The sequence below is a fragment of the Ammospiza caudacuta genome, chromosome 1 (assembly GCF_027887145.1).
Source record: "Ammospiza caudacuta isolate bAmmCau1 chromosome 1, bAmmCau1.pri, whole genome shotgun sequence".
NCBI lineage: Eukaryota > Metazoa > Chordata > Aves > Passeriformes > Passerellidae > Ammospiza > Ammospiza caudacuta.
Genome location: NC_080593.1, coordinates 142,019,110 through 142,034,326, shown reverse-complemented (window position 1 = coordinate 142,034,326; position 15,217 = coordinate 142,019,110). Strand labels below are relative to the sequence as shown.

At 41.7% G+C, this 15,217-nt stretch overlaps 1 protein-coding gene across 1 annotated transcript in view; it reads left to right on the top strand.

The window, feature by feature from the left end:
- The window catches only part of SNTB1 (syntrophin beta 1), a 113,015-nt gene that overhangs the window by 51,468 nt on the left and 46,330 nt on the right, over positions 1 to 15,217 (top strand). The window contains exon 2 of the mRNA XM_058807822.1: positions 3,958 to 4,174. Coding sequence (XP_058663805.1) covers positions 3,958 to 4,174 — 217 coding nt within the window. The remainder of the gene's footprint in view (positions 1 to 3,957; positions 4,175 to 15,217) is intronic.

The window sequence follows — 15,217 nt, the reverse complement described above, 5'->3', positions numbered from 1 at the left end:
AAATGAGTTTAGACAACTCCTGACTAAACTTACAGTCTATAAGTAAATTAAGTTAAAATAATGAAGCTATTAGATTTTTTTCCTGAGTCCCTGCATGTTGTTTTCTGTGTTTGCAGTATTCTTAGGGTCTTAAAGATTGTGGCATTTTAATATAAATACATATTTAATATTTGTATATATGTTAGACATATGTACGTACTCCAAAGATATATTTGTTAGACATATGTATATACTCCAAAGATATATATGTGTATACGTGCCAATAAAATAGTTATTCATAATTTAAGATTGTTATGCAATGGCATGCTTTATTTATTTTTATTAATATTTTGAGGTTTTAATTCATTAGGTAGTTTCATTGGCAATATATAAACCCAGTGGTTTTGATAGTCGCTTTCTTTTTCAGTCAGTACTTGAATTTGTGCCACTAGATCCAAAAGAAATTCAGCTCTTGAGTGTAATGCTCTGAAAACAAAGTGTTATTCACTTTATTACTTTAAAGTCCAATAGACTGTATAATCTTTTTTCTGGTTTTAAAACTTGATGATGGAAGTGAATTGTATAACTGCAGTTTAACTTTGCTCTATCCATGATTCTCAGATAGTGCAGTGTGGAATAGGAATATGCCTATAATAGATACTGGTATCAACTTGTTTTCTGCTATGTGCATTAAGAAGTGGCTAGTGAACAGGCTGCAGAATGTAAAAGTGTAGGGTCATCCTAAATTGCTATGTATGTAGTAGGGTTGCTGGTGCATTGTTATAAAACAGCATGTTCTGCAGTATTTGCACCCAGAATTTAGAGGTAAATAGGAAATAGTTGCTGATAAAACTTATGAGTCATCTGAACAATGTGTGCCTGATCTCAGCTAAATTCATAAACTGGGCTTTGGTTATGGACATGTAATTACAGATATTGGTGAAATAAATGGAAAGCAGTGGCTTTGAAGTTTAAGTAACAGCAAAAAAATATATAAATGGATCAAGTTATGCCACCTGTTCCACTCCCATATTATATTTGTGCTTTTATATGTATCCATTTTGGGGCTTTTAAAATATGAATCACACCTGAATTGCAACAGCCATAAAGTCTGGGCTGTAAAACCCAGCAGAATTCAGCCACGAATCCAGAGACCTGGGCTTGTGTTTAGTAGGAAGTGGGATGTTATTAGTAGAAGCTAGAAAAATGTGGGGGGTTTTGTTTGTTTTTTGGGGTTTTTTTTGTTTTTTTTTTTTTTTACAGAAAGCATATATTTACTTCATTTTTTCATTCTACTGTGGAATTTCATATGAAGGTGGTGTTAGCAGTTTATTAGTGCATTAGGAGTTCTTTGTTCATATCCCTGGGGCTGAGCAACCATCTTCTGTTGAGATGTAGTAGAAGCTAGATGTCTGTGAGTTCAGAAGTTGGAAGGAATTTTCATAGGATGTACTTCCTCAAGGTAGTTTCTTGGCTTTTGCTGTGTTTGAGGCTCAGTTTCTGGAAAGAGGATGGTGTTTCTGCTCTCCCCCTATTCGTGCTTCCTTTTTCATGGGACTTTATGAAGGACTGCAGCTGTCTGCCATGAATTCACCGGTACATCCCATGGAAACTTGGCTTTTGGGACATGGAAAGGCTGCCTCTTTTCTGCCTCTGTCTCTGGGGAATTAAATTCACATTTTGTGTTCTGCTTAAGGTTCCAGCCAAAGTTTTTACTTCAGCTTCCTTCCTCTCCCTGCCCCTCTCTCCTCCTCTTAATTAAAATATGCCAGGGTTGAATGGATATAACTGCAACTGGAAGGACAAAAATAGCACAGATGAAATAAAGATTCTATTGAGACCTGGACCTTTATTTGGAATCACATTTGCTGGAATGTCATTGTACCAGTGTTCAAAAACTGACTAGATTACTTTTTTCAACAGAGCAATCATTAATCTCTAATTTTTAAGGGAACAAAATTTTGTTTGAAGTTGAACGTGATTTTCACAGCTTCAGCTGTTCTGCCCATGGAAATTAATGACAAGGTCGTGTTCAGTGTTAACAGGAATAGATTCACACATCTGTATCTGTGTTCTGTTCTTGGCTTCCCTAAGGCTGTGAGTACATCCAAACTGAGATGGCAGCTGCTGAAACCAATATCTCTATGACACTGGCAACAACTGCTTATTTTCAGCACCTTTGAAAATCATGTAATTTTTGGAGTCCGCAAAGATGAGCACTGGTTTGAGGAGTTAGGTGACACTTTTTTTTAGATAATGGACTTTAGGTAGATATCTAAAAAGTTTTTAAAAATCAGTCTCAACTCTTTTTGCCTGAAATAGTTTCTGGAAGCCTGGCAGAGTTCTTTGCCAACTCTTCCTGTGAAGGGAATGAATTAATTTAAGAATATACTCAGAATATGGTCGGACAAGGAACTAAAAACAACAGTGTTCAGTGGACTGCCTTTCTGATAAATCACAAATGGTCCTTCCCAAAAAGGAATATCCTAAACAGAGAAATCCTTGTGATTGAAGTTAACGTTTTTTTTTTTTTTTTTAAGGATAAAATAAACAATGGCAACATGGGCACTAAGGTGTTTTAGAGAAAAAGAGCAATAGGTGCTCACAGAGCCTGGACTCCAGATTTGTACTGGTTTCTCTCTTGGTAAATTTTTTATTAAATGCTGTGAAATAGTGCTGCTGAAGCTAATCAGCTGAGCTGTAGTTTTGATAATAGGAACACTGTTGTTCTTCTCCACTCTTCTGAATACTTCTCTTGCTTTCATTTTGAACTCAAAAACTTCCGTTGACTTTCCCTAATTTAACGTGGTTCACCACAATGCCCTTTTGTAATTTACCCACCTTTTTGTTATTCAGTCATTCCCAGCTTATTTTAATAACTCCCCCAAGCAAGTTCACAATGCCCAGGCCCTTTCAGATGGTGTCACTGCTGTTTGAGTTGTGGGGACAATCGAGTGGCAGCAGCCAGCGATGCAGCCACAGCTGTGTGCTGCTTAACCGGGGCACTTAAATGGGATGTCTTGTCTGAGTTCCATCAGGTTTATGAAGGGGAAGGAGGCTTTGACTGGCAGACTTGTCAAGTCCATCAATAGCAAAAGCAACCATGAGCTTAAACTATGAAAATGATAAAAAAACAAGAGAAAAATGTTGCGGTATTTGCCTGCATAAAGAGGAGAATATGAAGCATATGTGTAAAAAAGGTATAATGCAATAAGATAATTTAATATAGTAAGATAATTTCAGAATCCTACATTCACTTTTCTTATCCATTCTGGAAAAAAGCCTGTAACAGGCTGAGATCTAATCTGACACCTTCACTCTCACAAAAGGCTCAAATTCCATTTAATTTCCCCAAGAGAAGGCTATAAGAAGTGATTGGTTTTTGTTTGCTCCATATATATATATATATGTGTATATATATATATATATGTGTGTGTGTACAAGTAGATTAGACAAAACTGCTTCCCAGCAAGCGGAAATAATTGTTGAGATTAGTGGTGGAACACTGACAAGTGTGAACCAGAAGCAAGATGTGAGTTGGAATCACTGGAAGTATTGCTGGGACATTTTAGATAGGGGAATAACAGAGTCACTGTCACTTGGTTGAATGTCTTTCTTTAAACATCCCTGTACCTCAGACTGCTCATGGCTTCTGTGTGAAGCAATTGTTGCATGACTGCTTACCCACTGTCACAGAAAGGTGGGATGGCTCTCCTGGCCCTGCACTGTATGGCTCTATGTTCTTACTTTGCTAATTCTGTTCTTCCCCCTCATTTTACTCATAGCACCATACTGATACTGGCAGCAGGCACATCTGCATCTTCTGTATTTGCACAGCTTCCCGTGCTGGGATGCTTGGTGAGCAGAATTAATGGACAGCATTAAGGGTTAACACCAGTCCAGAGAACTCACACGAGCATGCAACTCCAGAATATTCATTTATTTACTGTTTTCCATCTCTTTTTCTCTCTTCCACAGTGAAATACATGAGAGAAGCAACCCCCTATGTGAAGAAAGGCTCCCCCGTGTCAGAGATCGGCTGGGAGACGCCTCCGCCCGAGTCCCCGCGCCTGGGCTGCGCCTCTGCTGAGCCCGCGGCGCAGCTCTCGCTCTCCATCCACAGGGACAGGAAGACAATTCCCCTCAAGATGTGCTACGTGACACGCAACCTGACGGTGCCAGACCCCGAAAACAGGTGAGTGGGGATTGCCTGGGGCTGGGATTTCACTTGCACCTTGAATGGTTGCTGCCATTTGCTGCACTGGGGTTGGTGAGCAGCACCGGGGCTCTGGCCACACAATCCAGCAAGGGGAGCCAGCAGCTTTGGGAAGGGTGGGTGGTGATGACAGAGCCACATGAGGTGTGGCTCAGCTTTTGGGTTATGCTAGAGGAACCTCAATGCAGCAATCCAGCACTTTTGTTGGAAATAAAATCTCGGGGGGTTGTTTTCATCATGATCAAGTGTCTGCTTTTGAAGGAAAAGACACTGTACACACTAATTGGTTACATCCTCCAGGCTGCCTAAATCTGATTCCACTAAATTGCATTTTCTTTCCTTTTTAAAATGAATATTGTTTTAAGAATGGTCTGGTTTGAGTATTCAGTTCTGGACATTAAAGTCAAGAAGAGGAGAAAAGTTCCACTTACACGGCATTAATGGGGAGTTTTTGTGACTTGTTTTTTTTCTTAATGTTAAAAATAGGATGAGGTTTTACCAGCCCTTATTTATAACATATGTGGAACAGCTGCACTGCACCAGCACACTCCCTGATCCCTTCTCTAACAGCTGCTAATAAAAAAGGGAGCAGTCAAGTCAGTGATACAGACTAATTCTCCATCCAAATAATGGCCTTTTCATTTTTCTGCAGTGCTCAGAAGCTGGTGTAATGCCTTTGATTCTCAGCATTTACATACAGGCATAAACAAAAGTTACGTTTTCATTTGCAGAAAAGGATAAGGAGAAGTGGGAAGAGAAGAAAGTGGCTTGGGAAGGATGTAATCTCTGTAATCGCTTGCACTGCAATTTAGAAACTTTATTAGTATCTGTATTGTTTTCCATCTTTCCTTTTTGTATTTGTCTGACCTTTTGATTTTCCCCCTCTATACTTTATTGTTTAGTATGACTTTACATTGCCTTGGCTCTTCATCCCACGTAGTGGTTGCCACCATAGTCAGCGTAACTGACTGCTACAGAAGTGCAATTGTAAAAATAACGCTAGCAGTCCTTCTCAGCTCAGATGTTTATTGATATTGGCCACTCTTTTTCCACATATGTCTGCGTAGTTTAAGGTTTGACAGCCGTATCACCTTTCTGAGAGTTTGTCTTTCTCTCTGCCATGGTGTGTATTTTAAAAATATTCATACAGGTTGCATTTTTGGAATCAGTACAATGTATTGATACTTTGCCTGCATTGATTTTATTTTCTCATATTTTTCCCCTTTCTTTTTTGATTTTATTGTAGTTTTCACCTTCTGTCGCTCTCCTGGCTCTCAGTTGGTTTGAGAGCCAGGACTGACTCAGAGGGACACACACTCATTGCTCATGATACCTCTGCAATGGAGCTGACTTTTTTGAAGTATGCTACATGTGTGTGTTTTCTTCAGTGTTACTAGGAAGTAATGTGTGGGAGACTCGTATTGCTTGTTATCATGGTTTTCATTTTGTGTTGCTGTCATTTCCTGTGGAAAGAGTGACTTCTGATTTTTACTGTAGTCCAGCACAGTGCAGTCTGAGATGGATTTTTCCATCCAAGCATGCAGTACCTCAACGTCGTGGTAGCTGCTGTGTCATAGTAGCACCCCATGGACTAGCATCTTTACTGGTTTCAGTGTTTGTTAACAATTCTGAACACTGGAACTCATATTTCCCAGTATTAATGCTATTACAATGTAGTGACCCTTTCTTACTGGAATGCCTTCCAAGATAGTAATCCGATTCCAGAACAATAATTTTGTCTTTGCTCACAGCAGAGCCTAAGCCACGTCCTTACATGCTTACAACACTTCTGTTTCATAACCCAGTGACCTGACACACATAGATTTTGTAACTGATGGTGTCACTTTGCTGGATGGCCTTAAGAGAGCTCTGCTGGCAGGATGCCAAAGCATATGTTGGCCATTAAAGGGCTCCTTTGGACTATAACTGAGCTAATTTTCGTTTAAGAGCAAGTGTGGACATGGAAAGCCTGAGTTTTCCAGTGCAGTGATTTCTTCCCTGCACGCTGGGGATAATGTCAGCAGCCTTCTGGGACCAGGATGAACTGATTTGATGGCCAGCATGAGAAGATACCTATGTTAAGGGACCCAAAAGGAAATACTTGCTTGTTGGCACTGAATTATCTCCAATTCTTAGAAAGCTGCAGTGAAATGTGGATTTAATGGGCATGGAGGATTGTTTTTCCCATTAGAGCTGGTAGCCCTGCATAGGACTTTTTTCTTCTCATGGATGACTGACCTCAGTTCAGAGATTCTCAAGTCTGTGTCTACTCTCAGATGTTTTGGTGAATTTGTTATTTTGGAGCAGAAGTGATGTCTGTTGCTTTTACAGCCAGCAGTTCTCAGATGTCTCCTTCACCTGATCTGCCTGTGGGTTCATTCTGGAGGAGATCTTTTCTGTTACCTGATAAAAAAAGTTGTAAGATGCCAAGGAGAAGATCCTTAATACAAATCAATACCAAAATTAGTGTGTAGGATTTTTTTTTATGATAAAAGCATGGCAAGAGGAGAAAAGATGTAGAGCATCTATGCCATTTTTCTCTTGGTGCAGGGCTTGTTATATTTTAGGTTGGAAGAAACTGGTTAAAATAACTGCTACTAAAATCAGTTGTTTGCTGTGTTTTCACTGATAAGTGACCTTTTTGGTGGCAGCAGTAAAGGTTAATGTCAGGCCTCACTGAGGAGCATCCCCTCCTAATGAAGGAACGTGGAAATGATCATGGCTAGTAATGCCAATAAACAGAAAATCTTCTGCAGTGTAGAAAGCTTTTCATCAATTTCTGGTGATGATAGTAAGGAACAGGAGAAAAAAAATGTCTCTCAGGTGGAATTTTTTCTGTTGGTGCTTTTAAAATCTTGGGATATAATACAAAGGTACTTCTGTACACAGCACAAGAGACACAACATTCCCTGGAGAAATGAGACAATGCTATGTGGGTAGCAAAGGTTTTCTCATCTGCTCTTGAAGTCACCCTAAAATTCTGCTTGCACATCTTTCAGCCAAACCCAGCAGGTGTGGACCTGGTCCTGTCAGCACACATCATGTTCTTCCAGTGTCAGGAGTCCAGAGCAGTGTGAATCTCACAGGGAACTTCAGCAGGGTCCAGCCTTAATGACTGGGTTATTCATTGGCATGATTTGGCCCTCTGATGGGAAAGGTTTGCTTTGCTCTGGAAGCTAGGAAAAATGGACTGAGATGGATTCCCAGCAGTGAACTTTTCCTATCACTGTCCATTTCAGGATTGGACTAATTGCAATCAGAAGATAAAATTGATCATGTACATTCTGTAGGTGTGTGTTGGGTTTGCATGGCCAGGTTCTGGTAGCAGAGAAGCTACAGAGGTGGCCTCTGTGAGAAGCTGTCAGGAACTTCCTCCGTGTCCTACAGTGCCAATGGCAGCCAGCTCCAAGGTGGGCCCACTGCTGGTCAAAGCTGAGCCAGTTGGGAATTGTAGTAACACCTCTGTGATAACAGATTTAAAAAGGAAAATAAGAAAGTTGCTTTGCAGATGTAATTGTGGCCAGATAAGGTTAGAGTGAGAATATGTGAAAGAAACAGCCCTGCAGCCACCAAGGTCGGTGAGGAAGGAGGGGCAGGAGGTGCTCCAGGTGCCAGAGCAGAGATTCCCCTGCAGCCCCTGGTGCAGCCCAAGGTGAGGCAGCTGTGCCCCTGCAGCCCATGGAGGATCACAGGGATGCAGAGACCCACCTGCAGCTCAGGGAGGATCACAGGGATGCAGAGATCCACCTGCAGCCCGTGGAGGAGCCAATGCCAGAGCAGGTGGATGCCCAAAATAGTCTGTGATGGGAAATCTGTTGTGTGGGAAATCTGTGCTGAAGCAGGTTCCTGGCAGGGACCTGTGGAGAGAGGAGCCCAGGCTGGAGCAGGTTTGGTGGCAGGGACCTGCACACCTGTGGAGAGAGGAGTCACACTGGAGCAGGTTTGGTGCCAGGACTTGTGACCCCGTGGGGGATTCATGCAGGAACAGCCTGATCCTGAAGGACTGCACCCTGTGGAAAGGGAGCCACACTGGAGCAGTTCATGAAGATCTGCAGCCCATGGGATGGACTCACATTGGAGAAGTTCATGAAGAATTGCATAAGAGGAACCCCCACACTGGAGCAAGGGAAGGACTCCTGTCCCTGAGCAGCAGCAGAAACAACCTGTGATGAACTGTGCAGCCCCCATTCCCTGTCTCCTTGTGCCACTGGAGGGGAGTAGGTAGAGCCTGGGAAGGAAGGGGGTGGGGGGGAGAAGGTGTTTTTAAGATTTATTTTCTCAGTAATCGCAGTTATTTTGTAAGTAATGCATTCAGTTAATTTCTTGAAGTTGGAGCCTGTTTTGTCAGTGATGGTATTTGGTGAGTGATTGCTCCTGGTCTTTATCTCAGCTTAGCAACTTGTTATATTTTCTGTCCCCTCTCCACTAGTGGAGAGGAGTGATAGAGTAACTTTGCTGGGTGCCTGGGATTCAGGGTTGACCTACTACAAGATGGCAGAGGAACTGGCTGGTATCTATTTATTCTGGACTCTGCACAGTGAGCTGCGTTTGGGAATTGCCTGAGCTTCCCAAGACATCAAGCAAGTGCAGAACAGGACAGACTGAGACATTTACTCCAAGGGCAGCAATAGATTCAAGCAGCTTCACTACTTTGAGGTGTTTTTGTTTGTTTGATTTTTATTTTTTTTTTGCATTGGGAAATACTGATTCATTGAATGAAGTATTCCCAATATCTGTTGTGAAGCCATTGCTCCCCAAACTTCCTTTTGCACACATTTTTAAATAATAATTTCTTCTTACATTATTTAATAACAACAATGTCAGTAAAGCACAGTAATAGTGTCAGTGAGATTTAACATTTTGAACTGTAGTTGGTGTATAAGTAACTTATGCAGCATGAAATAGCAGTGAGATTCTAAAATGATGTTTCAAAATCTTAAATATAAAACAAATTCTAGTGAATTTGCATGTATTTACTTTTGTTACAATAAGACATGAAAACAAAAGTTTAAGCTTTTTTAAAGAAAAAACTGAATTTCAAACAGATTTAATATGACATAGTAGAAACAAGTCCTTGCATCAAAAAAACTTGAGTCATGAATGCTCACAACAAATATTAGGCATAAGCAGAAGATTGTAAAAATGCAGTAAAAAGACAAACATCTTGAAGTAGGTGAGGGAATGAAAGACCAAGCAGCTCCTGTACCTCTTTGAGTTCCTGCTTATATAATTTAAGGGGAACTGAGGGGACAGGGAGGCAAGTATTAGGCAGTAGAGATTCTGGATATCTCCTTGATGAAAACATGGTCTGGCTCATGCCCCCAGCCTGCCTCTCTCCTGTTTGGTGAACAGGACCATGCCTTGGTTCTGCCAGCTATCAGCAGGCTCTGATGTGCAGATTCTCCTCCAAGAGCAGTGTGCCTTAGGGGTGCACCTTTGCAGCCTGGGGTTTTCTCTGCTGTTGGGGGAATGGTTTCCCTGAGTCACTTAAGTTTGGGGCTCACAGAGGGCAGGGCTGTGCCACAGAGTGACCAGAGATGAGTTACAGCCACTCTTGGAGAGCACAGGTCACACATGCCTTGTTTTCTGCCTCTTAGGAGGTGGTTTGACAGCCCTGAGCATAGTCAGTGGCACTGGCAGTAGCCAGCCCAGGTGGGGTTGGTGCTGGGCAAAGGCTGAGCCCTGCACCAAGGAGGAAGGAGGCGATGCCCATTTCCAGCACTGTGCTGGCAGTGCTGACACCCTGGAGCTGTGTCACTCCTGGGTGGACATCCACAGCTCTGTGGGGCTTCCTGGGGAGCTGGGAATTTATTTCCCTAGTGCACAGTACAGATTTAGCTGGACTGGGCTCTGGTTTAGGAAACTGGGGCCTTTTTTCTGTTCCTATATGTTGTGGGTAGGCAAGGAAAGACAAAGAATTTATGTCTGCATGGGGGATAGAGCATGGATAAAGATACAGAATGGGTGCATTACCAGTATTAAAAGTTGCCCTCCACATCTCCTCAAGGAATTTGTGCTTTGCTCCCTGTGTTGTTATTGAGCTGCTCTCTGGCTGTAGAGCCTCTGTGAAATGCACAGACCATACTTAATTCATAGTGTTGTTGTGAGCTACAGCTTGAGCTCCTTGGATGAAAGGCACATAGCAGTTAATTATCATTATTGGTACAGACATGTTGTACTGTATGAATATCAATAAGTCCTTTGAAGAAGTCATTGAGCATGCTTGAGTCAGTCTGATTTATATCAAGAATTTTTGTTAGCATTTGGGTTTTTTTTTTCCTGGTGGGCTGTGTTTATTATCTCTTTAGATTACTATATCAACAATCCAACATTAAAGTAAAGCAACTTGAAAGAGTATAATTCAAATCCAGAAAAGAACAAAAGTGCCGATAATCAGGGTGAAACTCTGGTTGACTCTCCCCTCATCCTTAAATCACCCTGTTGTGCTATTACAGTGTGCTTGGTCTGTTACAGCCTGGCCCACAAAAGGCTGTGAATTTAAAGTCATGATGAACATGTGTTTTTAACCTTAGCTTCCAACTATTTTACTGTAATGGATCCAAATCCAGCTTTTGTGTGAAGCTGGATGTCTCTTGTTGTGTTCCTGTTCTGTAACTGCTGATCTGCTTACAAAACCTGCTCTTTATGGGAAGAGATGAACAAGTAAGCAGCACCTGAGGTTTGTCTACTGTTGCCTCTTTCAAGCTGAGAGAATTTAGGTAATTCAGTTAAAAAAGCATTGGCTGCATCCTCTTTAGTACTCTGAGAGTAGGAGAGGGAAGAATTTGGGGTATGGACAGCAGGAGTGGAGTTGTGGGGTGGGTCATGGGGAAGGCCTCCTCTTCCTCCTCGATACCCTGCATGGCTGTGACCCTTCTCAGTAGCCAGGGTCACTGCATTCAGGGCTAGGGTTGTCTCATGAGGCACTGTAACTTTGCATTTTTTCCTCTCATAACAGTGTTTTGGGGGCAAGTCATTAACTGCTGCAATTAATAATCCATTAACTGCTAGATTTGATAATTAATGGTTCTATAATTTGTTGTCTGACAGTTCTCTGCCATCTACATCATCTGCTTTTTGGGCAGCCCTGCAATTGCTGGTGCATTTTGTAAGCTGCAGTCATCTATCTTGATCAGGAGAAATTTTCTAAACCTGTAGGAGCTGGAGCTTTGAAGCTTCTAGACAGAAACAGTGATTTCTAAATTTGTTTTTCATTATGTGAAATAGTTGTTTTCTATAATTTGTGAAACTCCCCACTTGCCAAACAGTTTTAGTCTGGGTCATACCAGTTTTTCTGTTAGCCACAGTTTTTTTCTCATCTTTCTTGAAAGGCCACTGAGATAATACACTCCTGTAGGACTATCCCTCCCATAAAGATGAGCATTTTTGCCTTTTCAAGACAAATCATGAAACTAAAATGAACTTCATTACTTTCTTTTTTATTATTAAATTCTTGTTCTGTTAAGTCCTGTTAAAATAGGTTTCTAATGTCCTAAAGACTGCTGTAGTCTCTGGATAATGGTTTGAGAGCTGAATTACTGGGAGATGCACCAGGATCTGGGGACACAGTGGAAACCCCTGAGTTTTCCTGCAGGGTGCTTGAGATACCAGTGTAGAACTGGATTGTTACAGCATGTTGTGTCTGATCTCTGCAGGTCCTGGTGAATTTGGGACTAGGCATGTCTCATTTTATGGAAAATAAAAAAAAAAAAAAAGAAACTTTTCTCCCTTCCCCATCCTTCTGGGCCATACAGGTGAGCTCCTGGTGTCCTTCCCATCTCCAGTATAAATCTAATAGGAATGGGTAAATCTCTTGAATGTGTAACTCAAAAGCAGTGTCTGTGCATGCATGCCTATATGTGACTGTAAATAAAACTTTATGGATATCTGTGTGTATGTGTGAGCTGGGCTGAACATGACCTGACAGGAATAAAATGTGTCCCTGTGAGTTGGGTGGTGAGGAAGGATGTGAGTGATGAGGAGGTGGCAGTAACTAAGGCTGGAAGAAAGCTTTTAGCTGGATATTTGATTAACAAGTTTTTAATCAAAGTCTTTATTTCCTGTGAAAATATTTAAATAATGAAAAAAAACCACCGTATGCTGGTGGGGTTTTGTGTTGCATTTTGGGTTTTTTTCAGCCATTGCTTCAGTTAGAGGAATTTTGAAAAAGTCAAAGAATTTGGATTTTTCCAATCAGCTTCAGCTGTAGAGGGTTGAGCTGAGAAATGGAAAAAAGAGCAAAGGAACTGGAAAATAATCAGGTGAAGGGAAACAGGAAAAAAAAGGAACTGCCTTGGGAAATGGATGGAGGGAAGAGAGGAGCACAAATTAAGAAAAAGTGATTAAAGAAGAAGCCAACCAGCAAGGCAGAGCAACAAGCCCAGAGAGTGAAGACTGCAGCAGACTTTACTTAACAAAAACTTTTGTAAAAAAGAAAAAAACCAAAGCTCTGAGAAGGTGTAGAAAGAGAGATGCTCCAAGAAATGTGTCACAGACTAAAGGGAAAGGAAGAGCAGTGGGAGTGCTGCAGGAAAGAGGAGAACAAATAGTTAATCATGTTTTTATGTGCATCTGTATGTAAAGGTATATAAGTGCTGACACCCAAGCTTCTGCTAAATAAACTGAAGAGCAGTTTAAAGACCCTGAGATGTCCCAAAGAAATAATGTTGATGTGCAAGGGTTTCAGTTTCCTGCTGTGCTCCCAGTCCCCACAGTCCTTGTGTTATGGCTTGGAGACAGTGACAGCCTCAAGGCTCTTTTTCCTGCCTGGCTGTTGTCCTGTGCTCAGTGCTGGCCTTTCCCTCCCCTACCAGCCCATCTGCAAATTGGATTTCAGTCTCACAGCTCTGGTCTGGCCTGATCTGCCATTGATTAAGGAGCAGGATTTTCAGCTGGTGTATTTACATCTGCTTTCTCTTGTACCTCGTGTAGCCAGGGGAATGGCAGCAAATGGCAATCACAGTGTGAGCCCTGGTGCTGGGCTGCCATCAGAGGTGCCCCAGCTCAGTGTTGGTACATCCTGAGGCTGGTCCTTAGTGCTTAGGTTGTGTGTGAATACTTTGCTATTTTAATAATACCTTCTGCTCACTTCTAGCTTGCTTTCTCCTGTGTTTCTGCTGATGGGAATTCCTCTTTTACTGTAGTAACAGTTTTGCTGAAGTTGCTACTTCTTCTCATCACTTACACACAGCTTTTCCATCAGACTCCATGTCTATTCAATGGGAAGATGGGTCTACTGCCAGTTGTGAAAGTGTCAGGAGGTGACCCATGCACACTGTCCCCAAAGAAGCTGGCAGTATCTCTGGGACACTGGCTCCCAGGTGGGGCCTCTTCCTACAGCTCTCAGAGGCCAGTAATTGATCCAGAAGGAATTTGTGGCTTTGTAGTCATGGTTGTTTGGCTTTGGTTTTGCTTCACTTGGCTAGTAAGCAGTGATCCCTGGGATTCTTGATCATGGAAGTCAAAAAGTAGATCTATAACATAATGAGACATTGAGACATACCCTGCTAGATAAGGCACACCTGCCATTTCTCTCTTCCAGCAAGACTTCCTTCTGTGACAACTCATCCACAAGACAGAGCTGATCTATCAACAGCCCTGCTAATTTTCCCTGTTTCCATATCAGTTTTCACCTGCACTTGTGGATCACATCCTCTTCTTTCCCCTGGGTCCTACTACAGCATTTCCTAACAACAAGAATGGCATTCCTTTCACAAGACATTAATCCATCTCCAAACCTGTGAACTTACTCAGCAGCATGAGACCCTCCACCCTCTTCTCGATTTGAAGGGGGCATTTCCCACTGTTACCAGCTGCAGCTATATGCTCTTTGCCAAGCCCAGATGCAGCTCCAGCTGCTGAAGGTTTGCTTTGCTGCTGCTGCCTTGAGTTTGCTTCAGGGAGCTCTGGTCAGTGTATTGAATATACCAATCACATCTTCTGTTCTCAAAATTTCAGCATCTTCTAAAGTTAAATTAAATTCCTGACATCTCTATGAAATAATGCTGTTTGTGGGTTTTTTCCCCAAATAATTTACACCAGCTGCTCCTTGGAACAGCACTTTTGCCATTGTTTCATGCTGATTCTGCTGTGAAGAAGGCTGAACTCTTTATTCCTGGATTACCAATATTCAGTACAATGACAACCAGAATATAAAAGAAAAAATCAAGAAAATAAAATAGCAGAGATTTTTTTGGGCACTGTGGTGTAAGAGTCCTGCTCCTTAATATTCATATACATTTAAAAACTATTCAATTACTTTTGTGGTTGCTCTGGGTGGAGAAGGCAGTCTGTGATGTCTCTGCAGGTTGGTCAGCATCTGCATGCAGTGGTGTGAGCAAGTCCCTTGCAGAACCAAATCCTTTTTTTACTTGCATGTGGCACAACTCCTCTGATATCCCTTGTAATAAAGCCCAGCTAGTGGCAAATGGAAATGAAATCAACTGTGACAGCACATTAGTGATATATACACCCTCTGGTTGGACATCAGTCTAGTCCAGCTCCCAGGAAAGTATCTACATCGTTTGTAGCACTGTAAGCTGAAAGTCACCAAGTAACTGTTAATACAGCAAGTACTGTTCTTACAGCAAGGGGACTGAGAGCCTTTCACATAGAAAAATTCCACTTGTTTACCCAGCAGTGCTTGCTTGGTAAAATTGCTTTCACTTCCATTTAGGTTCATCAAATGAAGATGCTTCTTCAGAGAGTATGCTGGGGAATTCACTGCAAGCCTAACAGTCTCTCTCTGGAATATTTTCCTTGCAGACTAAGTCCAAAATTTCCATTGCTTAATTTTAATGTATTCTGTTCCTGGTTCATCTCCTGATGCAACACATAGAATTCAAAAGAATTCAAAATTAACAGTTTTTCAAAATTTATTTTATAACAAAACCTACAACTTTTCAAATATAAATCAGGTTGTGTTCTTCTAAATCCCCCCATTTCCTGGAAAGGTTCCTATGTTTGTATACTCAGAAAAACCAAAATTATTTATTGTGGTTTCATGTGCAGACAGTGATGGAG